This window comes from Gigantopelta aegis, chromosome 2 (assembly GCF_016097555.1).
Source record: "Gigantopelta aegis isolate Gae_Host chromosome 2, Gae_host_genome, whole genome shotgun sequence".
In the NCBI taxonomy this organism is placed as follows: Eukaryota; Metazoa; Mollusca; class Gastropoda; order Neomphalida; family Peltospiridae; genus Gigantopelta; species Gigantopelta aegis.
The window spans coordinates 30,699,731-30,724,604 of NC_054700.1; the positions used below are offsets into that span (position 1 = coordinate 30,699,731).

Consider the following 24,874-nt stretch of genomic DNA (forward strand, 5'->3'; position numbering starts at 1 on the left):
TGAAAACATGTAACAATGGCTACAAACTTAGGACCTTTAATGTGCCTGCGAGAAAACGGGGCATAACATATGGCATGAAACAGATTAAAATACGAAATATTAGAGAACATTTCAAGAACTTAATGGTAATTGCCAGTGTCATACCGCGATCAGCATTGTTTAATTATAATAACTTGTAGGCCTACACAGTGGCGTAGCGACGGAGGGGGCTCACGGGGGCCATGCCCTTACCCAATTAGCCCATTTTTACTGTATTAAATTTTATAAAATCATACATACATACATTATATACATACATACATACATACTCACACGCACGCACGCACGCACGCACGCACACACATACATACATACATACACACACAAACGGTTGTCATAAGCGTACAAGACGGGGCAGGGCGGCAAATGCCTCCCATAGTGCTAGGGTAAATGTTTCAATTCGGGCAAAAACCATATAGGCCTAGATATATTCGAGCAACAGGAGCTGGTCTGAAATATCCTCACCACGTATTTCCATCATTGTGCCCACCATATTAGTTGCAATCCAAGTAAAAATGCGTAGTGATTCGTTTGCAGTCTATACTATTGTGAATAACTGTTATACAGATTGGGACATACTCGTTTAATTCAGAAAAAACTCGCCCACTCTCCCCGTACTCCTTGCCCCCTCCCCTCCCCTCCCGTGTTATTCCAGATTAAAAGTCTTGAATATGGCTTGAATCAAGACAATGCGCTTTTGAGTCATGGGCGTTACTCTTTTCACAAGGTCATGACTTGCACGTGCATGTTGTGAGCGCGCATACCCATGACACAGTTTGGAGTGATTTGCTGCAGTGGTGTGTTTAAGGTACAAAAGTGCGATCGAAAATCGTCTCGTTTCCTTCACAGTGTAAGAAACTAAAGGGTAAGTTTATTGAATAGTAGGTTGGCTGTTAGTTGTAAATTTGTAGTTCCTAAATAAAATTATATTTGTAGGTGTTTTTTCTCTCTTTAATTATTAATGACATCTCTCACAGGTGCGTGTGCAGGAACGCCTTTTTCATGCTATGGAAATGACTACAAGTGTCAGAAAAATATCTGACCGTTTCCTTTCTATTGTTATGGTTAGGGAAAGGGAAAGAGTTCGACCCGTACCCCTGTATATCGAAGGCTCTAAAGACTAACCCAAACCATATACCTAAAACTACCCTGACCATTGAAAGGGTGGTATGAGTCGAACTCGTACCTATAGACATGTAATTGATAGCCAGTGATTGATTAATTTGCTCATATTGTTGTTAAATATTATGGACTAGACTAAAAGATCAATGTACACTGGCATAGGAAATGGGGGGGGGGGGGGGCAAGGGAGTATATGCCCCCCCCCCCACCTACACTTTTCAGATATTTTGCTTTATATTTACTTTATAATAGTGTAAAAGTGTAAATAATAAAGAGTGCCCCCTCCACTTTTTGGCACATTCCTAGCTACTGATGCAAAATGTGTTACATGTTTTATTTCAGACTTCCTGATGATGATCTTCTTGTGTCCTCTTGTCTGGCTGCTGCTAATGCCAGGTTCGTATCAACGGGATCAAATCTATCTATTCTAGTACACAATCCAGAGTTTATTACTCCACTCCCCCCCACCCCCACCCCCCCCATGTTTTTTTAATGTTGAAATAGACAAACGTGTTTGCCTAACAGGCAACAATCGAATTGAATTGGAGCGGCTATATGACTTCGACTGTAACAGCCGATGACTGTGTATATAAATTTAATTAAAAATGGTTACGATTATAATTTAATCCCATTGTCACAGAAATGAACGTTCGGCCATACAGTGTCAAAATAACTAATTATGTTAAACACCAGTAATTTAAAATGTACTAAGGCCTTTTCATATAATATAAAAAAAACACCGTAAAATAAATAATATGGTGGTATATTTAGGATACAACATTTTTTCTTACTTTTAAAGATATTGAACTTCGACTTATATCTTGAAATCTGGACTTGTTTTGTTGAGTGCTTAACTCTTGAAATGTCGGCATATTATGTCGAGCGCATTACTTATTATCTCAAGCACTCAATTTATTATCTTGAGTGTGTGATTTATCTGAAACTCATCTTATAATATTGAATGTTCGACTTTTTTGTAGATTGCTAGACTTAATATCTTGAGGGGTCGACTTATGCATCAGTACAGTAGGCCTACAGCCAAAAAGATGATTGCAAAAGAAAGGCATACATGTTGACTAGTTAATGTCGAGTGCTGATGATGATAACTAGTTTAACGTGCCCATATACCACTAGGGTTTCGAACACGCCCATCCCGAGTTCCGACCTCCGATAAGATCGGTGGCCTGGCTCAGGATGGAGGGGGTTGAAAATGGGCAGAATTTTGAAAATAGCAATTAGTAAAAAAGTTAATAGAATAAATAAAAAAATAATAAAAAGGTTACAAGCCAAAAATAAAAAAGAATTGACTGCTCGGCCGAATATTTATATAATTTGGAGCATTTTAGAAGGACAGTCCAAAATTAAATAAGAGAAAGAAGAGAGGATCAGACTATTTAATAATATAAAAAAAAAAAAAAAAGTAATTTCGACATAAAATTTTGAACGCAGATCTAAGTTTAAAGTCCGATCGATATGTCCATGCGAGTGGCTTCGTTAAGGCCGTTTGGGTGCACAGCTTAAAGGGACGAGATGGGTTGCATCCCGTCAAGAAAACCCCTAGATTGACAGTCGATAGACGTTGAAGGTGTAGTGCTGTGCTGAAATACAGATCTTGAGAAGCCGGATCCGTCTGAACGAGAGAGAGTATCAAACTAGGGTATAGTCCAGTCGTCATGGGTTGGTATAGTGGTGCGGATGGGCCCGTCTCCGGAGGATACGAGATGGTATCACTATAAAGCAAGGTAAAGTCTAGAAAATTAGTAGGGATCGACCGGGCTTCCTATTTCTTCTTAGAGTGGGGTGGTCAATCTTCCAGTGCTGCTAGGACTGGCTCGGACATGTAGAGACTAAACGCGAATAACCGTGGCGTTCTGCAGAATGGCCGTCATACGAGTCACGAAAAAAAAAAAAAGTCGACAGTCAGACGGAGAAATGACGTGGAGGCAAGGAATCTCGCTTAAAAAGAATCCAACCTGGTGTTGCAGGCTGTCGAAACGAGAAGCGTTCCAGCATTCAATCAGTTCCAATGGCCGCATACATCCCAGTACAAAACTTCATTTCGCTGACAAAAACAACGAAATGAAGGACCCCCAAGTCGAGCAAACGAAAGCACGTGCAGTGTGCACAAGCGAAACAAACACGTCTCACCGCGTGGAGCTCCAGACTGGGAATCCATCAATAGCTTGAGATAATAAGTTTAGAGCTCAAGTTAATCAGCTGAGTTTGACATAAGTCAATTGCTGAACATAACAAGTTGAGAGGTCAAGATAATAATTTGAGAACTCGAAATAATAACGCGCTGTGCATGTTAAGAAAAGTATTGACTTAATTAATGTGCCCCGTACACTACATCAAAATATCTGAATAGTACATATTGTAATTAAAAAATAAAATGGTCTTCAATAATATTTCTATAGCACTGTTCCTGAAATTTATAAATAACCTTATTCCTGAAAGGGAAAAGAAATCAGACTATACTAATGAACCAAATAACATAAAATTAGAAGAAAACATTATTGGTTTATTGGTTCAGTTTTGCAACATAGTTCTGTACATTTACACGTACCAGATACTTAATAAATTAATAATGCTTGGTTTTCACTCGCCATAGCATTTTGATGGGTGCGATTTTTCACTCGCCTAAGCAATTTGAGGTGTTATTTTTCACTCGCCATGGTTTTTCAAAAGCCAAGGACTGCAAAAAGTGTACCCCATGGACTGGTGGCAGCTGGTGGTTCTTGGTCATATCTCCAAATCCATATAACCATAAATAACCATGTGCAGGCTACATGTGGTGTTAAATAACAAATTCTTACCTTTTATTCTCTAGACAGTTTCATCCATTTTAAAATTGACAGGTCACTTTTCGTACCCTTGTTTTGTCTTCATGCACAATAAATATAACATATCCCATGATAGTTTTTTGTCATGATATATTTGATAAATGGTGTTCTTTTATTTATTTCATTTTTTGAAACTTAAACTTAATATTTTGTAAAATAATTATAAAAAAAGTAGGCCTACTGACCTGTAAACAGCATTTTCTGATCAATATAGAATTTGCATGGAACTGTTTTGACAAGTAGATCCATTTTTATTTTGATGTGGAGAAGCATTGTAATAATATAGCTGTGGTAATATTTAATTTGAATGACTTCAGTATTACAATAATGTCATTTGGCATCTCCATACAATAACAAACTGGGTTACATACATGTCGTTTCCATTTACAGAATGCTGGAAAATTCCCATGCAAAATTGCTATTGAAAATGTTTTGTTTGAGAATTACTAAAGCGCACCTGACTGTTTGAAGAAAACCTTGTAATTAAAAAAATTGTAGTATTGTATGAAATATGGATTTGAAATGAAATACTGTAAGGGTAAGACCTGTAATATTTACAGGGTACGAAGCCAAAACAATTAGGCTGAAAAAAATGACACATATTGAGTAGTTTAAAGCCTGAGCACCAAGATTTCTTTCCTTTCCTCAATTCATTCAGTCATTCTCAAGACCAAGCGTTCCAGTTGCCCATAAGTGTATGAGACAAGGCGAAGGGGAGGAAGGGCAACTAGTCGTCTTCCTTCCCCCCCCCCCCCCCAAATGTCTGGAGCAAATCCTCAAATTCGAACAAAAAAGATATATTAATGAGACACAATGAGCTTGCCTCAAACCTTTTCACCATGTATTTCTACAATATTACCCACAATATTAGTAATCCATGTAAAATTGTGTTGTGATTTGTGCGCCATCCTATATATAGCTGTTTAGCAGTTGGGCAATTCTGTGGTGTCGGACGTCATACATTTCATACACTTCAGCCAAACATTACATAAATGTGCAAAATGTTGTGCAACTTTTTATTGTTATACATTGTAAGAGCCACTAGGGCACCATTGTTATATATAAACTTTATTCGATCATTATGTTACTTTAGGTGTAAACTTAAAAATATGCATGGTGTCCTGACGTATGCACACAAACTTCAATTTTTCAACCACACATGTATAGGTTAGAAGGCATTAAGATGTTTCTTCAGAAATAAGAATGGGCAGAGCGAAGCAAAGCCTGTTCTTATTTCTGAAGAAATGTCTTAAGCCTTCTAACCGATTTTAGACGGCATTTCATAGGTTCATTACTTTATGGGTGGGTCAAGCGTCATTGCGTGTTCGCACAAGTTGTTTTGACGTCATTCGTACAGCTCTAGGCGATTATGTCTGGCCAATTGTGTCGAAGTAATTTTGGTCATGTGACTTATTATTAAGACGGCCTTTTGGTGTGTCTTCACGATTAAGATTATCAAAATGCTGATAACCGATTGCTTGAATTGGAGAGAAACCAAAGAAATGCCATCTAAGGTTATGTTTAAATCTATGATGTGTGAGGACATCTTGAAAGTATTGTCCTGTTCCTATAGGGTAGATCTGAACAGTCCGTTGCATGTATAATTTTTACATTTTAAAACATAATAGTTTTGGCGAGAAGCTGCCTATTGCACTTTTTTTTTTATAATTTCCCCTTTAATCCAATTATATGGATAAAAAATTCAAACTGATGGTCATAATTGGCTCTTGTTATATAAGTGCTAATATCATGCTGGCATTGCATAAATATCAATACTTGGCACGAATGTAGAAAGGTGCCAAAAAGTGGGGGGGGGAGGAGCACACATGTATATATAAATAAATGTATAAATATATAAAAAAAACATCGTTGCTGCTACAAAGAGGAGAGGCATATCCCCCCCCCTTTGCCACCCCCCCCCCCACACACACACACACACCAATGATTGGCTTTAATATATAACACTATAACAGAACCACAGTAGCATTATATTCATTAATTGGTTTTACATTTTTTTTAATCAACCATATAAAACTTAATATTGCATCACAGTAACATTTTACAGTCAGTCAGCAGAAGTGGAAATTAAAAAATTATACCAAACTTTGTCTCACTGGAATGAAGTTTTAAAAATGACGTATTGGTTTACCTGACCATGGAATTGCCCAGTTATGCTAATATGAATAAATTATTATTATCCAGATTTTGACATTTTCATTTAATCATGCAAAATTGAGTCTGCCTCATGCAAATATGGGAGCCCGTACACCTATAGCAGTGCAGAATTCAAATAACTGCAGGCTAACCAACATGCTGGGGTGTGCTAATTATTGCAGGTCATTAAAAAATATTTATTTTATTACATTGTAGCTGCCAAAGCTGTCAGTGAAATAAGGGGTATTCCTCTAACTGAAGCTGTACGTGATCCTACAGACACAAATTCGAGAAAAATATTTCTCATTGATGGAATTTCTCTACCAAGGGGCAAGGTCACAGAATTCAGTGCTGCCATAAATTCTATTTCGGGCGAATCTGCACCATTCCGCTTCCAGATTTACAGAGCTGCCAATAGTCAGAATGAAGAATATCGCCTAGTTGGAGAAAAGATTGTCCCAGCTCCAGTAGCAAACTTTCTGGGTATTATAAAGGTAGTATTGACAATCAGGTGAAATTTTATCCTTTATAATCAATTTGCACTAACTGATCAACTTGAATTTTTGAAGGACTGAATTATTGGGACTGACCTGCCTCGGTGGCGTCGTGGTTAGGCCATCGGTCTACAGGCTGGTAGGTACTGGCTTTGGATCCCAGTCGAGGCATGAGATTTTTAATTCAGATACCAACTCCAAACCCTGAGTGAGTGCTCCGCAAGGCTCAATGGGTAGGTGTAAACCACTTGTACAGACCAGTGATCCATAACTGATTCAACAAAGGCCATGATTTGTGCTATCCTGCCTGTGGGAAGTGCAAATAAAAGATCCCTTTCTGCCTGTCATAAAAGAGTAGCCTATGTGGCAACAGCGGGTTTCCTCTAAAAAACAGTGTCAAAATGACCATATGTTTGACATCCAATAGCCGATTATAAGATAAAAAAATCAATGTGCTCTGGTGGTGTCGTTAAATAAAACAAACTTTAGTTTACTTTTATTACGACTGAATACAATGTCCTGTTCACTGGCACCAAGGTGCAGTGGCATGGCATGATGTGGACAGGGAGGTGGGCAGTAATATAAACCCTGCAGACGGTTGATTCTACATTTTGTCTGGATACCTATATGAAAAGCATAATATTGCTCTGTAAACATTGTTTTTAGCATGACCCCCCCCCCCCCCCCCCCCCCCCCCCCAATCTAGGTCCTTTCGACTGTTAGTTGTCATATGTTAAGATGCATATTAGCCCTGATTAAGTAGTGGAGATACTAGCGAATGGAGGAACACTAATATATATTAATTTGCTTCCAAAAAGAGGATATTTTTCGTGCTGGGGGTGTCGTTAAACATGCATGCATTCATTCATTCATTCCAGGGCAGGATGTAGCCCCGTGGTAAAGCGCACACTTGATGCGTAGTCAGTTTGCGATCGATCCCCATTGGTGGGCCCATTTGGCTATTTCTCGTTCCAGCCAGTGTACCACAACAGATATATCAAAGGCTGTTATATGTGCTGTCCTGTCTGTGGGATTGTGGATATAAAAGATTCCTTGCTATACTAATGAAAAATGTAGCGGGATTCCTCTCTAAGACTATATATATATATATATATATATATCAAATTACCAAATGTTTGACATCCAATAGCAGATGATTAATAAATTGATGTGCTCTTGTGGTGTCATTAACAAACTTTAAAATCCATTCATTCGTTCCAAAAGAAGGAAGGCTGACATGTTCTGTGGCGGATCCAGAAAATCCATTATGGGGGGCCCTAGTGACATGAGGTGGAATGCCAAAGGAATTTTGGGGGAGGTTTGGAGGGGGATAGTAAAAAATGAAAATTAATATATACTCTTCAAAAAAAGAAACGCAAAAGGGTACAAATGGGTTATAACTCCGATTTTATGTTTCCTACCGGTTCATGCTTTGTGAATATAAGGTCATTGCATGTCCCAAACACATTCCCACGGTTACATTCGATAAAACGCAGCTACTGTACAATAAAGTTCCAAAATGTGAATATTCGCAAAAACGCAGCCACATGCAAACCATGTCACCACTGCACGTGCGTTGTCTGCACGTGCAACATGAACACCGACAGTATAAAAGTGCAGGGTGTTCGCTTGCCTGGCCTCTGTATCTGGCCGACAGTTGACAATCCAGGACATGCCACGTCTCAGTGAACCGCAGAGAAACAATGCCATCGGCCGACTAGACGCAGGCGAATCCAGAACGGCCGTTGCCAGGGCATTCCATGTGTCCCCAAGCACCATCTCCAGACTGTGGGACCGTTACCAGCAACATGGATCAACACGTGACCTCCCTAGATCCGGTCGACCACGGGTCACTACCCCCGGGCAGGACTGCTACATCCGGGTATGCCACCTTCGGGAACGATTGACTACTGCCACCTCCACAGCCGCAGCAATACCAGGTTTGCGCAGGATATCCGACCAGACCGTACGGAACCGCCTACGTGAGGTAGGAATTCGTGCCAGACGTCCAGTTCGAGGTGTCATCTTAACACCACAACACCGTCGACTCCGACTGCAGTGGTGCCAGATTCATCGACAATGGCCTCAACTGCGATGGAGACAGGTGTGGTTCAGTGACGAGTCCCGATTTCTGCTCCGACGTCATGATGGAAGATGTCGCGTGTATAGGCGTCGTGGTGAACGTTATGCGGCAAACTGCGTGCAGGAAGTGGACAGATTCAGCGGGGGTAGTGTCATGGTGTGGGCAGCCATCTCACACACTGGCAGAACTGACCTGGTCCACGTGCAGGGCAACCTGAATGCACAGGGCTACATTGACCAGATCCTCTGGCCACGCATCGTTCCAGTTATGGCCAACGCCAACGCAGTGTTCCAACATGACAACGCCAGGCCTCACACAGCACGTCTCACAACGGCTTTCCTACAGAACAACAACATTAATGTCCTTCCTTGGCCATCGATATCACCGGATTTGAACCCAATTGAGAATCTATGGGACGAGTTGGACCGACGCCTCCGACAGCGACAACCACAGCCCCAGACCCTGCCCGAGCTGGCAGCAGCCTTGCAGGTCGAGTGGGCCACCATCCCCCGGGACGTCATCCGTACTCTGGTTGCTTCAATGGGCAGGCGGTGCCAGGCAGTTGTCAACACACGCGGAGGCCACACCCGGTATTGACTCCAGATGACCTTGACCTTGGTGGTGTGTCCTATCACTTACTCACAATGGACTAGAGTGAATTGTGAACAATCCTGCAACATTTGGTAATTATCGGACTCGCCATTCAATAATGAAATCAATTCTCCAAATGTTACGACAATGTGGTTTTGCGTTTCTTCTTTTGAAGAGTATATAATAAAATTGTAACTATCTAGGCAGATCTAGCCTTAGATCTGCCTCTGATGTTATCTACAGAGTTGGTCTTCATGCAGTTTTCGATGTGCTGGTTTCATCAAAACCTTTACTGCATCATTTCATATCTCTCTTTTTTTTTCTTTCTCTCTGAAATATATATCCTCTGTTTATTGCAAATCACTTCAAAACTAAACCAGTTTTTCATACTTGTTTAAAATTTAGTAATTAGTATTCCTAAGCCCAGTGCTGTATATAGTCGGCTTTTGGTATCTATACAGTCTTCAGAAATTTTAATATTATTTGCAATAAACTGTGTTCCAGACAGGACAAACAGGAGACCTTAATAGAATGACTCTTCTTTTTTACATATTTGACACATTAATTTATTCTGAAAAAGGAACCCCTGTCTGAGAGTGAGCTCTGTACTGGTGTGAGTTGATGTTGGTGGAATACAATCATCTACAGCAAAACTAGAAAAGATTATTTTGTCAAAGAATTTATTCTAACTTAATTTTATCTACCTGTGATATTGGTAGTTTTGCACAGCTCTTTAGACTGTGTCTTAACTTGTGAACTTTTATATTGAAGTTGACTTCATTGGTGTATTTATGTTGGTATGACACACAGTATCTGATTTAATTTTCCAGCTGGGGTGTCATTAACGCATTCATTCATTCATTCATTCATTCATTCATTATAACCGGCCTCGGTGGCGTCGTGGCAGGCCATCGGTATACAGACTGGTAGGTACTGGGTTCGGATCCCAGTCGAGGCATGGGGTTTTTAATCCAAATACCGACTGTGTGGTCCTTAACCATATGTCTGACGCCATATAACCGTAAATAAAATGTGTTGAGTGCGTCGTTAAATAAAACATTTCTTTCTTTCATTCATTCATTATAACCATATAACCGTACATAAAATGTGTCGAGTGCATCGATTGTTAAATAAAACATTTCTTTCCTTCCTTTTTTTATTCTTTAATTAATTGTTTGTTTGCTTGTGTTATTTTTCAGTATATATTACCAATTGGTGAGCAGATAGGGACCGAGTTGGGGGACCGGCTTGGCTTGCTGAATGAGGAGGACTACATGTGTATCCAGTGGAAGGCCGACAGTGCGGAGCAGTACCAAGTGAGGCTCGCCCAGTTCACTCAGCTGCCAGTGGTCAATGAAACGATCAACTTCCAGAAAATTATATTTCCTCAGGCATTAGGCATTTCAGCACTAATAGCACCACGTGAGTGAAGCATTTAAATATGGGTATTATTTTTTTATATATAAATTACGGCAACATGGACATCCAATTTCCATCAATGAAATCGTGCCAGTCTCGGAATTTGATGCCTATAATATTCCTGGAAATTGAAATCACTACATTCAGATCCATGCAAGTAGATGTTTGTAACATTGGTCTTCAAAACGCTAAGAGTAAAAAGTAGCAGGAATAATCACGTTTTTTATTAATTCTAAAATTACGCATTTTACATTTCTTAAAGTGTCTGTATGTGTTGGTGGTCTTTTAACACATAAGGCTCATATTTGACTTGAGTTCTACTTTAAAGTGTCGGTATGTGTTGGTGGTCCGGGTATGCATCTTTTCAACACACAAGGCTCATATTTGACTTGAGTTCTACTTTAAAGTGTCGGTATGTAATTAAATATATAGTGTCTCTAAGTCTGTTCTTACTACATTTCACAAACAAGGTAATAAAATATATAGTGTCTCTAAGACTGTTCTTACTACATTTCACAAACAAGGTAATTAAATATATAGTGTCTCTAAGACTGTTCTTACTACATTTCACAAACAAGGTAATTAAATATATAGTGTACTCCACTGATCCTCAAGTTGGTCAGATTGGTAGTTGTATACAGGATACAAGAAAAGAATTAATACATAAACAAGGATTAGTTATAGCCTGCTATATATACAGTAAATTTATACATAATTATTTATATATAAATAACTTTGTAAATAAAATTGGTCAGGTATTTTGTGTATGAAAGTAGGTGTTCTTTAACTAGATGACTAGATGTTGATTACAGGTGATTACAGGTGTTTTTAACTAGATGTTGATTACAGGTGATTATGTATCTTCAGGTGTTTTTTAATTATATTTTGATTACAGGTGATGATGTATCTTCAGGTGTTCTTTAACTAAATGATTATATATTGATTACAGGTGACGTCATTTCATCAGGTGTGGTGAGTATCACAGGTGTGCCAGGTAACCCAGGTGTGACAGGAGCTACTGGAGTTGCAGGTCCTCGGGGAGTGACAGGTCAGACTGGGCCACAGGGATCCAAGGTTTGTCGTCTTAGTCAATCTTTCAAACAATATCCGAAGTGTTGGGGGGAGAACAATCTCTAGTGGGTTGAGGGAACAAGTCAGATTTTATCTTTATTTATGTAGAGTAAGACAAAATATGTACCCCCACTCCCCCAGTTCCTATGGGCCTGCAAACATTATTTCTCACGCGTTGTAGGATACCACATAAAGTGTACGCCTGATGCACGACTGGTATATCAAAGGCCATGGTATGTGCTATCCTGTCTGTGGGATAGTGCATATAAAAGATTCTCTGCTACTAATGGAAACATAGTAGGTTTCCTCTGTCAAAATGACCATACATGTATGTTTGACATCCAACAGCCATTGATTAATAAATAAATGTGCTCTAGTGGTGTCGTTCAACAAAAAAATAAACTTTAACTTTTTCAGGGTACCACAGGGCCTAAAGGGGACAGAGGAGTGAAGGGTGTGACTGGAATTACAGGACCGAAGGGGCTGAAGGGTCAACAAGGCAGTGTTGGAAGCACTGGGCTACCTGGTCACAAGGGAGAACAGGGTCCTGCAGGGGTCACTGGTCCTGCTGGCCCTAAGGGTCTGAAGGGAGGTGTGGGGCTATATGGCCCTAGAGGTGAGAATTTAAACATTAGGGAGTTTGTCAGGATCCTTTAGATATCCAGATGGAAACAGCTCTAGGTAAGAAATGAAGCATTGTTGATAGTCTTGTAGGGGTCCAGATGGCCCTAGATGGTGAGAAATAAAGCATTATTTATAGTCTTGTAGGAGTTCAGATGGCCCTAGATGGTGAGAAATAAAGCATTATTTATAGTCTTGTAGGAGTTCAGATGGCCCTAGAGGTGAGAATATTGAAGCATTGATAGTTTGAATTTGTTTGGACGATATAAGAGTCCTGATGGCCCCAGGGGGTGAGAAATAAAGCATTATTGATAAGTCTTGAGTTTGTCGGGCCCCTTTACGGGTCCAGATATCTCTAGAGATGAGAAATGGAGTTTGGTGGGACCCCTTAGGTGTGCAGATTTTAAAAGTAGGCCAGGTCAAATCTTTGATAAAGGTCTCATCTGCAAATCATTGAAATACAGGATGAAATGTTATTAATTATATTTTCCTGTATATCTTGAACTAAAACATAATAAATTACTTTTTGTAGGACAGAAGGGTAATCAAGGATTGAAGGGATCAAGTGGTCTGCCTGGTGTAACTGGACAGATGGGCCCCAGGGGAGATGCAGGGGTGACTGGAGTTCGGGGTCCATTTGGAGCAACAGGTTTGCCTGGAGTGACCGGATCAGGAGGTGGACAAGGTCCAGTGGGAATGACCGGTCATACAGGACCATATGGGATGACCGGTCCCATGGGACAAACAGGACCTCCATTCACTGGTAAGATTTATTAGAATACATGTACTAGGTGAGATGCTGTAGATAAACCAGTACCAGAAGGGTCTAGGGAAAAGAGCTCTATTCTGATGTAGGGCGCAATGTAGCCCAGTGGTATAGTGCTCGCTTGATGCGCAGTCTGTCTATGATTGGGCTATTTCATGTTCTAGGCATTTGGGCAGGACGCGACCAGCCTCGGTGGCATCGTGGCAGGCCATCGGTCTACAGGCTGGTAGGTACTGGGTTCGGATCCCAGTCGAGGCATGGGATTTTTAATCCAGATACCGACTCCAAACCTTGAGTGAGTGCTCCGCAAGGCTCAATGGGTAGGTGTAAACCACTTGCGCCGACCAGTGATCCATAACTGGTTCAACAAAGGCCATGGTTTGTGCTATCCTGTCTGTGGGAAACGCAAATAAAAGATCCCTTGCTGCTAATCGGAAGAGTAGCCCATGTAGTGGCGACAGCGGGTTTCCTCTCAAAAATGTGTGTGGTCTGTAACCATATGTCTGACGCCATATAACCGTAAATAAATGTGTTGAGTGCGTCGTTAAATAAAACATTTCCTTCTTTTTTGGGCAGGACGTAGCCCAGTGGTAAAGCACTCGCTTGATGCATGGCCAGTCTGGGATCAATCCCTGTCGGTGGGCCCATTGGGCTATTTCTCGTTGCAGCCTGTGCACCACGACTGGTATATTTAAGGCCTTGGTATGTGGTATCCTGTCTGTGGGATGGTGTATATAAAAGATCCCTTTCTACTAATGAAAAACATATAGCAGTTTTCCTTCTAAGACTGTCAAAAGTACCAAATGTTTTACATTCAATAGCTGATGATTAATAAATATATGTGCTCTAGTGGTGTGTTTAAACAAAACAAACTTAACTTTACTAACTGTTTGAGACTTTTAACACCATGACAACACAATACAAATTGTATGTTATAAATAGTTCTGCCATCCTTGTGTTTATTAAACAAATATCTTTGATCTGAAACTGAAACATGTTTTCTACATTTTGAACAGACCAGGATGAGTGCTCTGGCAGCAGCCATGGCTGTAACCACTACTGTGTGAACACACTGGGCAGCTACAGGTGCGAGTGTCTCGTGGGATACCACCTCCTCGATGACAACACAACTTGTGTGGGTAAGTCATCTTTATGGAGGGTCACAGGATACCACCTCCTCCATGACAGCACAACCTGTGTGGTAAGTCATCTTTATGGAGGGTCACAGGATACCACCTCCTCCATGACAGCACAACCTGTGTGGTAAGTCATCTTTATGGAGGGTCACAGGATACCACCTCCTCCATGACAGCACAGCCTGTGTGGTAAGTCATCTTTATGAAGGGTCACAAGATACCACCTCCTCCATGACAGCACAACCTGTGTGGGTAAGTAATCTTTATGGAGGGCACTATAGGTTCCGTTTGTCCATCCGTCGGTCTGTTCACATGTAGTTTTCCAGACATTTTGTTTTTAGTGATGCCTCAAGATGTTGAACTGAAATTTTTTATTTACGTTTATCGTGTACATTTGCAGATAAAGTCAGACTTTCATAGAAATTTACTCAGTTTTAAGTGCAGTCTTGTATTGCAGTTTTTACCTCATATATACTCACTTCCGAATGGGTTTTCATATTTATAGGGTGCACGGCACCCTGTGTGAGTGGTACCCATCCGCTATTTAGTAAAAACTGTTTATTCGACCACTTATGACCCACCATTCGTCAAACTCATTCTGGCAGAATTCAGCCCCAAACGATTGATTTCAAATTTTTTACCACATATTTAGGCCAGGACTAAAATAAACGTGCCTATGTTTCGCCCACACAGTTTATGCATGGTGTGTAATTGTTGGTCGTTACTAATGTTTAGGTTGTACTTATTGTTTTAAAAGTCCCTGATCGTACATAATCAACATACCTAAAAGAAGAAAAAAAAACCTTCCATTGGATTAAAAAAATACAAGGAGAGGGGGAATTATGCTAACCTAGCTAGCTACAATTGAAGGCTTTTCACCCTTGTGTATGTTTTGTTTAAAAAAAGTGCTAGACTTCACTGAGAAAAACTAATACTTGAACCATGTTTATTAGGTTTGAGTCCAGTATTTTGGCAATTGCATGAGATTTATTTCCATAATATGAAAGCATTATATGGTAACCATTTTTTGGTAGGTTTGATTCCTGCCCACTCAAAAGTATTCCTGCCCACTCAAAAGTTTCGAAATGAGTAATAACTAGTCTGTCATGTTTATTATACATAAGACAGATGAGAGAGACACATACTGTATAAAGACAGACGAGAGACACACACAATCGCACAAGACAGACGAGACACACCACATAATACAAACGAGACACACCACATAATACAAACGAGACACACCACATAATACAAACGAGACACACCACACAATACGGACGAGACACACACCGCACAAGACGGACGAGACACACACCGCACAAGACGGACGAGACACACACCGCACAAGACAGACGAGAGAGACACCACACAAGGCCAATGAGAGACACATACCACACAAGACTGACGAGACACATACAGCACAAGACAGACGAGAGAGACACCGCACAAGACTGACGAGAGAGACACCGCACAAGACTGACGAGACACACACCGCACAAGACTGACGAGACACACACCGCACAAGACAGACGAGATACACTGCACGCATTGCTGTGCAAAGAGCAGAGTATAGAGAGCATGTGTGAGATAGCTTTTACTTTTATTTTAACTTGCCATTGTTATCTGGTTCGTTATATCAGAAGCTTGTGGATTTGATGCTAGAACATGTTATAACGACTCTCCCGTGATGTTGCTGTGATAAGCATGGTTCCGACATACATGATAATCATAATAATAGTGCACAAAAGATGCGCAGACGTGAACATGTATACAAAGAAAGGCTCGGTCACTGGTTGGTAGGGGGGCTATCTGTTAGCTGATTGGTCACTAGTATTGGCCAATCGGGGTGTGGCGTGATGTATCTTAATTGTGTGGGCATGTTGCCTTGGTAGCACACTTATTTATTCTACAGACACCGATTGCTGTCCACACTAGTGTCCGAACGCTGCCCGCAGGCCTGTACAAGTGTTACTGTCATTGTATAGTTAATTAACATAATCTGTTCTGCAGACACTGATGAATGCACACAACACAATGGCGGCTGTCAACACATGTGCTACAACACTCTTGGCCTCTTTGAGTGTAGCTGTGACGCGGGATACAAACTAGGACCGGACAGAAGGTCATGTCTGGGTAAGTGTTTAGCATGCAGGGCTTATATGGAGGGTAATATAAGTCGGGATATGGCGGGGGGTGGGGCTGAGTTTTAGAAAAGATATAATTAATATTTGAATTAAATGTTTAAACTGTTTTTGGAGGTTTTCTAAACATGCAGTGTACAAACCTGTACAAACTGGTGTTAGTGTATAATGCAGGTTAATTTGTGTGTAAATCAGCGTAATCAGTCCTGCTTAGTGAGGATAACTTGGAAGAAATCTAAACTGGCTCTCTCTGTGCACCAGTAAATTCCTTCATTGAGTTTAGTCCACTGTATTGTAGAAGCAAATCTTGTTGTCCTGAAATGGGGAGGCACACGCTCACCCCTCATCTCTCCCTCAAGTTATAAGAGCATGACATCACCAAATCTTGTAGTCCTGAAATGGGGAGGCACACGCTCACCCCTCATCTCTCCCTCAAGTTCTAAGAGCATGACATCACCAAATCTTATAGTCCTGAAATGGGGAGGCACACGCTCACCCCTCATCTCTCCCTCAAGTTCTAAGAGCATGACATCACCAAATCTTGTAGTCCTGAAATGGGGAGGCACACGCTCACCCCTCATCTCTCCCTCAAGTTCTAAGAGCATGACATCACCAAATCTTGTAGTCCTGAAATGGGGAGGCACACGCTCACCCCTCATCTCTCCCTCAAGTTCTAAGAGCATGACATCACCAAATCTTGTAGTCCTGAAATGGGGAGGCACACGCTCACCCCTCATCTCTCCCTCAAGTTCTAAGAGCATGACATCACCAAATCTTGTAGTCCTGAAATGGGGAGGCACACGCTCACCCCATCATCTCTCCCTCAAGTTCTAAGAGCATGACATCACCAAATCTTGTAGTCCTGAAATGGGGAGGCACACGCTCACCCCTCATCTCTCCCTCAAGAGGCACACACCAAATCTCCTGAAATGGGGAGGCCCGCTCATCTCTCCCCTCAAGTTCTAAGAGCATGACATCACCAAATCTTGTAGTCCTGAAATGGGGAGGCACACGCTCACCCCTCATCTCTCCCTCAAGTTCTAAGAGCATGACATCACCAAATCTTGTAGTCCTGAAATGGGGAGGCACACGCTCACCCCTCATCTCTCCCTCAAGTTCACCAAATAAGAGCATGACATCACCAAATCTTGTAGTCCTGAAATGGGGAGGCACACGCTCACCCCTCATCTCTCCCTCAAGTTCTAAGAGCATGACATCACCAAATCTTGTAGTCCTGAAATGGGGAGGCACACGCTCACCCCTCATCTCTCCCTCAAGTTCTAAGAGCATGACATCACCAAATCTTGTAGTCCTGAAATGGGGAGGCACACGCTCACCCCTCATCTCTCCCTCAAGTTCTAAGAGCATGACATCACCAAATCTTGTAGTCCTGAAATGGGGAGGCACATGCTCACCCCTCATCTCTCCCTCAAGTTCTAAGAGCATGACATCACCAAATCTTGTAGTCCTGAAATGGGGAGGCACACGCTCACCCCTCATCTCTCCCTCAAGTTCTAAGAGCATCACCAAATCTTGTAGTCCTGAAATGGGGAGGCACACGCTCACCCCTCATCTCTCCCTCAAGTTCTAAGAGCATGACATCACCAAATCTTGTAGTCCTGAAATGGGGAGGCACACGCTCACCCCTCATCTCTCCCTCAAGTTCTAAGAGCATGGCATCACCAAATCTTGTAGTCCTGAAATGGGGAGGCACACGCTCACCCCTCATCTCTCCCTCAAGTTCTAAGAGCATGGCATCACCAAATCACCTGAAATGGGGAGGCACATGCTCACCCCTCATCTCTCCCTCAAGTTATAAGAGCATGTCACCAAATCTTGAAAATGGGGAGGCACACGCTCACCCCTCATCTCTCCCTCAAGTTCTAAGAGCATGACATCACCAAATCTTGTAGTCCTGAAATGGGGAGGCACACGCTCACCCCTCATCTCTCCCTCAAGTTATAAGAGCATGACATCACCAAATCTTGTAGTCCTGAAATGGGGAGGCACACGCTCACCCCTCATCTCTCCCTCAAGTTCTAAGAGCATGACATCACCAAATCTTGTAGTCCTGAATCACCAAATCTTGAAATGGGGAGGCACACGCTCACCCCTCATCTCTCCCTCAAGTTATAAGAGCATGACATCACCAAATCTTGTAGTCCTGAAATGGGGAGGCACACGCTCACCCCTCATCTCTCCCTCAAGTTCTAAGAGCATGACATCACCAAATCTTGTAGTCCTGAAATGGGGAGGCACACGCTCACCCCTCATCTCTCCCTCAAGTTCTAAGAGCATGACATCACCAAATCTTGTAGTCCTGAAATGGGGAGGCACACGCTCACCCCTCATCTCTCCCTCAAGTTATAAGAGCATGGCATCACCAAATCTTGTTGTCCTGAAATGGGGAGGCAAATCTCATTGCCCATCATCTCTCCCTCAAGTTCTTAAGAGTATGGCATCAGCAAATCTTGTTGTCCTGAAATGGGGAGGCACTTGCTCACACCTCATCTCTCCCTCAAGTTCTAAGAGTATATGGCCTGTTTGCCAATCCATTGTTTTTGTGAAATACATATTGTTTAAACCAAGAGTATATGGTATGAGATGAACAACTGATACAACTTAATTAAACACACATTCCAATTAAAGGGGAAGTATACTCAAATATGAGACTTATGTGTTGGAAAGATGCATACCCGGAACACCAATACATACTGACACTTTAAGAAATGATAAACACGTAATTTTAGAGTTAATAAAAAAAAAAGTGATTATTCCTACTAACTGGGGGAAGCCATTTTCTTTTGTTTTCAATTCCTCTAGTACTCTCGCTTGGGACGAAGTGACGTCTGATCCGACCAACTCCTGTATGCACATTGTAAACAAACACTAATTTACGACAAAGCGCTTCGCTTTGATCAACCTGACCTGTAAAACATCAGTGACTTGATAATATAATAAACTATTTAAATATATTTCAAGTATCATTAATAGAACAAAATGGGGTATAGTATTTTTCTCTTTAAAAATCCAAAGAAAAAATGCATACTATTAGGCCTATTTGTAGGGTATGTTGGAGTAAAAATTACCTCTCAATGATACCCAAGTGATAAATAGATAATAATACATGAGTGGCCATTAGATAACATTTATCTCACAATACAAGAATAAAAATAATTTATTTGCATAACACCCGAATATGGGCAGAGCAAAAATAACAATATAATATACATTTATCTGCAGTAACAATAACATAAATACATGAGTGGCCGTTAGATAACATTTATCTCACCAGAAGTTGTTTTAAAATGTATCTAATGAGGAAAAGCAAGTTTGATACGTTTTAAAACAAGTTGTGAGATAAATGGTATCTAACGGACATGAATGTACCGGTATTATTCTATTTCTTACATATCCTCAAAAACCAGATTTTAAGCAAATTTTAACATCTTTTTCGGCTAAGTTATTTACAGCCATTGCACTTGTAGCTAACTTATGCATCAAGACACATGAATGTCAGGTTAACTATACATACAGTCTAATCTATTTCCATCGTGTAGTTTTTGATTGGATGTGTGGCATTGGTGACCTTTGTCATCACCTAGGAGCAGCCAGACATATCTTGAAATTGTTTACACACATACATGTGCTAACAACCATGTGTAACCAAAAATAATGCATGGGGTTCTCACCAACGGGTGTGTAAGAATGTTCTTTACTTTGGAACTACTTAATTTATCAGCTCTGTGATTTTAGATGGGGAAAGTCTACTTAATCAAGAGTTTTACAGAATGATTTACAATAATGAAGCATGACAGCTGATAATGCCCATTACCATTTTAGGGGTGGCAGGTATTTCCCAATACCCTGTGATATTAAAAAATAAATACTTTTGGCATGTAATTTTGTGTTTAGATGGCAGTAATTAATGGCTTGTCTACCGACCAAATATACACCTGCCAATCAGGAATCACAGGTGGAGGCCACTGAAAGTATAGACAAATTAACTAAGAAAACACTCTGCTTGTCATATAAGTAGGTTAATGCATGGACAAAACATGGTAGTTATTTTGACATTTTGACAATAGTGGTGTATTTTGTTTTCTAAAATAATATATACTTATTGCTGGGTTACTGGGATGGATATTATGGTAGAACATTGCGCAAAAATCAGGTTTATCTGTTTCTTAAGTTCTAAGACTTAATTCCTGACTTAATGCGTTAAATATTACATAACCACTGTAACAACCCCAGCTGGTACATGTATATAAATGAACTGTTTGATTTTGTAACAACCCCAGTATATAAGTGAACTATATAAGTGAACTGTTTGGTATTGTAACAACCCCAGCTGGTACATGTATATAAATAAATGAACTGTTTGGTGTTGTAACAACCCCAGCTGGTACATGTATATAAATGAACGTTTCGTGTTGTAACAACCCCAGCTGGTACATGTATGTAAATGAACTGTTTCAGATGTTAATGAGTGTAATGTGAACAACGGGGACTGCACTGAACAACAGAACTGTGTGAACACACATGGCGGCATGTACTGTATCGTGAAGGGAAACCCTATTGGGTCACAGTCGGCAGGTGAGAAACCAGACACTGAGCTGGTATAGATGCAGTGATAGATTGATGTACATATTCTCACACTGGCTACCATCACAAGCTGTACTTGTACTTTTTATGGTGCTTTCTTTCCTGCCATGTAATCAGACCAATCTGTATCTTAACATAGGTGCAGACCCTAGTATCAGCCCATGAAGTTGGGTAATATTCAAACCTGCAACACATTAGGATAAGGTTATAAGAGAGAGAAGCTAAACTATGTGGTGTTAAACTTGGAGAAATCACATCTAAAAATAACTAAAGCTCGTTTCCATAACCATTACTTCTCAGACGTACGTGCATTGTTAGAATTATGAAAAATGCATTTTGTGGTATTACAAAAATCTGGATGACCAGAATCACTTCAGGTGTACCGAAATGAATATTCTAAATAATAAAATGTAAGTACTTCCTATTTAAATGATCAAAAACGGCTTTAATAGTGAAAGTATGTCATAGTGTTTATAACTAGGATCTGTCACTTTAATCACAGTAATTAATACAAACTTGTTCTCGGTAAAACTATATTTTTAAAGAGAACAAAGTTGAAAACCGTTATAACATATTTCTCTGTCTGTCTGTCTGTCACACATGGACATAATCCGGGGTTTAAAAAAAAAATAATAATAAATTAAATAAAAATTTCATTTAAATTTTTTTAACTGAAGTTATGTTTTTTTAGTTGAAGCATTGTAGTTTGTTTTAACATAATTTGAAATTGATATCCCTGGATCCAACCATCAGACACACCAAATAACTTTATTGTAGGTGAGACAGAATTCTAGTTCAACTTGTAACATTTTATTGTTTTGTTTCTTGGTGGTTTATTATTAGGTGTGAGAGATCGAGCTTTAAAAGCATTAACTATGGTATGTGTATACATATTGCTTATCCCCTGGACTGAATTAGGCAGCTTTTGCATGATACTAGATAAATCTGTCTAGCCACCAAATTCTAGACCATTTCTAAATATACTTGATGTCACAACTCATCTTTTTCAGAATTCTGTTGAATTGCTTATTCCACAAGTTACCATTTCACGTAGGATCATTGTTTTAAAAATATTTAAACGAATCAATATTTTAAATTTTAAATTTATGGTCATGTTACATTTTTTGTGTTGCATGATGTGGACTGTTTTTCTGCACAGTATTAAATGAGTTTATTGGTGAAATGTTTGATGAATCGAACAGTATGACGTAGCTCACAAAATTAATGTTTTGTTGCTGTAATTAAATGGGCAAAAAAAAGAAATGGTCACTGTTGTGAGGTGAAGATAAGGCAGTTCCAACCCTCGGGACAAAATGTTTATAAAGGTATATACAAAAGTTCATTTCAGTTGAAAGTTTTTTTAAAAGGCCTTGGTTCTGTCCTCAAAAAATATTTTGTTCCTCAGGTTGGAATTGCCTATTTACACACCATGCACAACAGTGATAGATTCTATTAGTACATATATATTTCTCTCTCCAGCTGTCATGTCTGCTCTGGTTCACCGAGAGATCCGGTCCTAGATAAATTAACTCAGTTATAATATTATTTCTCTCTCCAGCTGTCGCGTCTGCCTAGGTTCACTGAGAGATCCGGTCCAAGATAAATGAACTCAGTTATATTTCTATCTCTCCAGCTGTCGCATCTGCCTAGGTTCAGTGTGAGATCCGGTCCTAGATAAATTAACTCACATATATATTTCTCTCTCTTCAGCTGTCGCGTCTGCCAAAGTTCAGTGTGAGACTGGCCTCGGTCTCGTGAGTCGCAACACCGTCATTGGCTTCATCGTCTGGCTCATCCTTCTCACCCTCATCATCCTCGTCATTCTCGTCTGTCTGTTCGTCCGCCGTGGCAAGAAGAGAGGAGACAAGTATTACCGTGATGACGCCAGTCGACACCAGTATTCCGAAGGAGGCTGGGAAGACCGGTCACAGAAGATGAGCTCCAGACTACCAGATGTTCATTATTATTGATGTCCTTCTGTTGGCTAAAGATAAAGAGGAAAATTATTTTCTAAGATAATTAACGTTTCATTCCATTGTGGGATATTAAATAGTAAACTTCTGTTTTGAGAAATTTTTTTTCACTTTCAGTTCTAGTACAGAATTGAATTAAATAAGTAAAATTGTTTTGGAATAATTATTAACTTATTTCTGTAAAGTAAAATATTAAATTAAGGAAATTATATTTTCACATAATCATGGAACTTTTAGAGAACATTGTCAACCTCATAGCATAACTGCCTAACTCATTTTCATTGCTTTTCAGAAAAATGGAAAAATTTAATTTTAAACAAATAGAAATTATTTTGAGACCAAATGAATTAAGCTAATCAAAATATTTTTATGACATTTCTTTGTACATGATTGTATTTAAATATTTGTAATAGTGCTACAGTTTTTGTCTATAGATATATATATATATATATATATATTTTTCTGAAAATGTTTCATTTGAATCATCAATGCTGTATATATAAAAATCCATTAAAACATTAATTTTATTAGTGTTTTTGTTTTGTGTATGAATGGTAACTTAAGTAATTAGACCATTAGATCCAGCTATACCAATAGTTACTGTTTCAATAACTTTGTAGAACACTTCAATGTGCATTATTATAACTTAATAACTTTCGCTAGGGATATATATATATATACCTAACATGATAAACAATTTGTACACATCTTAAATGTATACAACAGGTGACCAAGAAAACTCTGGAGTTTAGATGTCCCACATGTATGATCAGAGTACAAGGCATTACTTAGTTCGATGCGTCATCCATCGAACACAATGCATGTGGTTTGAGTACATGCAATGACTTAGTTTGATGTGTCATCCATCGAACACAATGCGATGCGTCATCCATCGAACACAATGCATGTGGTTTGAGTACAAGGCATGACTTAGTTCGATGCGTCATCCATCGAACACCAATGCATGGTTTTACAAAGACCCCAGCAAATGCTGGATAGTAGTATACAACACGTTTATCAAGAAGGAAGGTTTTATTTAACGACCAGCGTCGTGGTTAGGCCATCGGTCTACAGGCTGGTAGGTACTGGGTTCGGATCCCAGTCGAGGCATGGGATTTTTAATCCAGATATCGACTCCAAACCCTGAGTGAGTGCTCCGCAAGGCTCAATGGGTAGGTGTAAACCACTTGCACCGACCAGTGATCCATAACTGGTTCAACAAATGCCATGGTTTGTGCTATCCTGTCTGTGGGAAGTGCAAATAAAAGATCCCTTGCTGCCTGTCATAAGAGTAGCCTATGTGGCGATGGCAGGTTTTCTCTTTTAAAAAAAAGTGTCCAAATGACCATATGTTTGACGTTCAATAGCCGATAATAAGATCAAAAATCAATGTGCTCTAGTGGTGTCGTTAATAAAACAAACTTTACTTTATTTAACGACGCACTTAACACATTTTATTTATAGTTAAATGGCATCTGACTTATATGGTTAAGGATCACAGGGATATGAGAGAGGAAACCCGCTGTCTCCACTTCATGGGCTAGTCTTCGGTTAACAGCAAGGGATCTTTTTTATATGCACCATCCTACAGACAGGCTAGTACATACCACGACCTTTGTTACACCAGTTGTGGAGCACTGACTGGAATGGGAAATTGCTCAATGTGCCCACTGACGTGTTTATGAAGAGAATGCTCGATAGTGTGAGATCATAATGCACATTTGTCCAGGTGACATTTCATCTATAAATAACAATTTAAATATCGACCAATTACACTTCGCCTTTTATAGCGTTATTCAGGAGCATACAAATT

At 40.0% G+C, this 24,874-nt stretch overlaps 1 protein-coding gene across 1 annotated transcript; it reads left to right on the forward strand.

Annotated features, from left to right (window-relative positions):
* Positions 1 to 784: 784 nt before the first annotated feature.
* LOC121377687 (collagen alpha-1(XXVII) chain-like) lies at positions 785 to 23,534 on the forward strand. The gene is made up of 11 exons (XM_041505771.1): positions 785 to 904; positions 1,504 to 1,557; positions 6,375 to 6,652; positions 10,526 to 10,748; positions 11,695 to 11,819; positions 12,234 to 12,432; positions 12,970 to 13,200; positions 14,220 to 14,342; positions 16,353 to 16,475; positions 20,963 to 21,079; positions 22,799 to 23,534. Exons 2-11 carry the CDS (start codon positions 1,512 to 1,514, stop codon positions 23,056 to 23,058), a joined length of 1,725 nt encoding a protein of 574 aa, XP_041361705.1. The 5' UTR covers positions 785 to 904; positions 1,504 to 1,511; the 3' UTR covers positions 23,059 to 23,534.
* The last annotated feature ends 1,340 nt before the right edge of the window (positions 23,535 to 24,874 follow it).

Bases quoted from the DNA above. Each gene is read 5' to 3' on its own strand.
- LOC121377687 (XM_041505771.1), top strand. From the start codon at position 1,512: ATGATGATCTTCTTGTGTCCTCTTGTCTGGCTGCTGCTAATGCCAG. The intron at 14,343-16,352 runs GTAAGTCATCTT...TCTGTTCTGCAG, and splicing joins TGACAACACAACTTGTGTGG to ACACTGATGAATGCACACAA. The intron at 16,476-20,962 runs GTAAGTGTTTAG...GAACTGTTTCAG, and splicing joins GGACAGAAGGTCATGTCTGG to ATGTTAATGAGTGTAATGTG.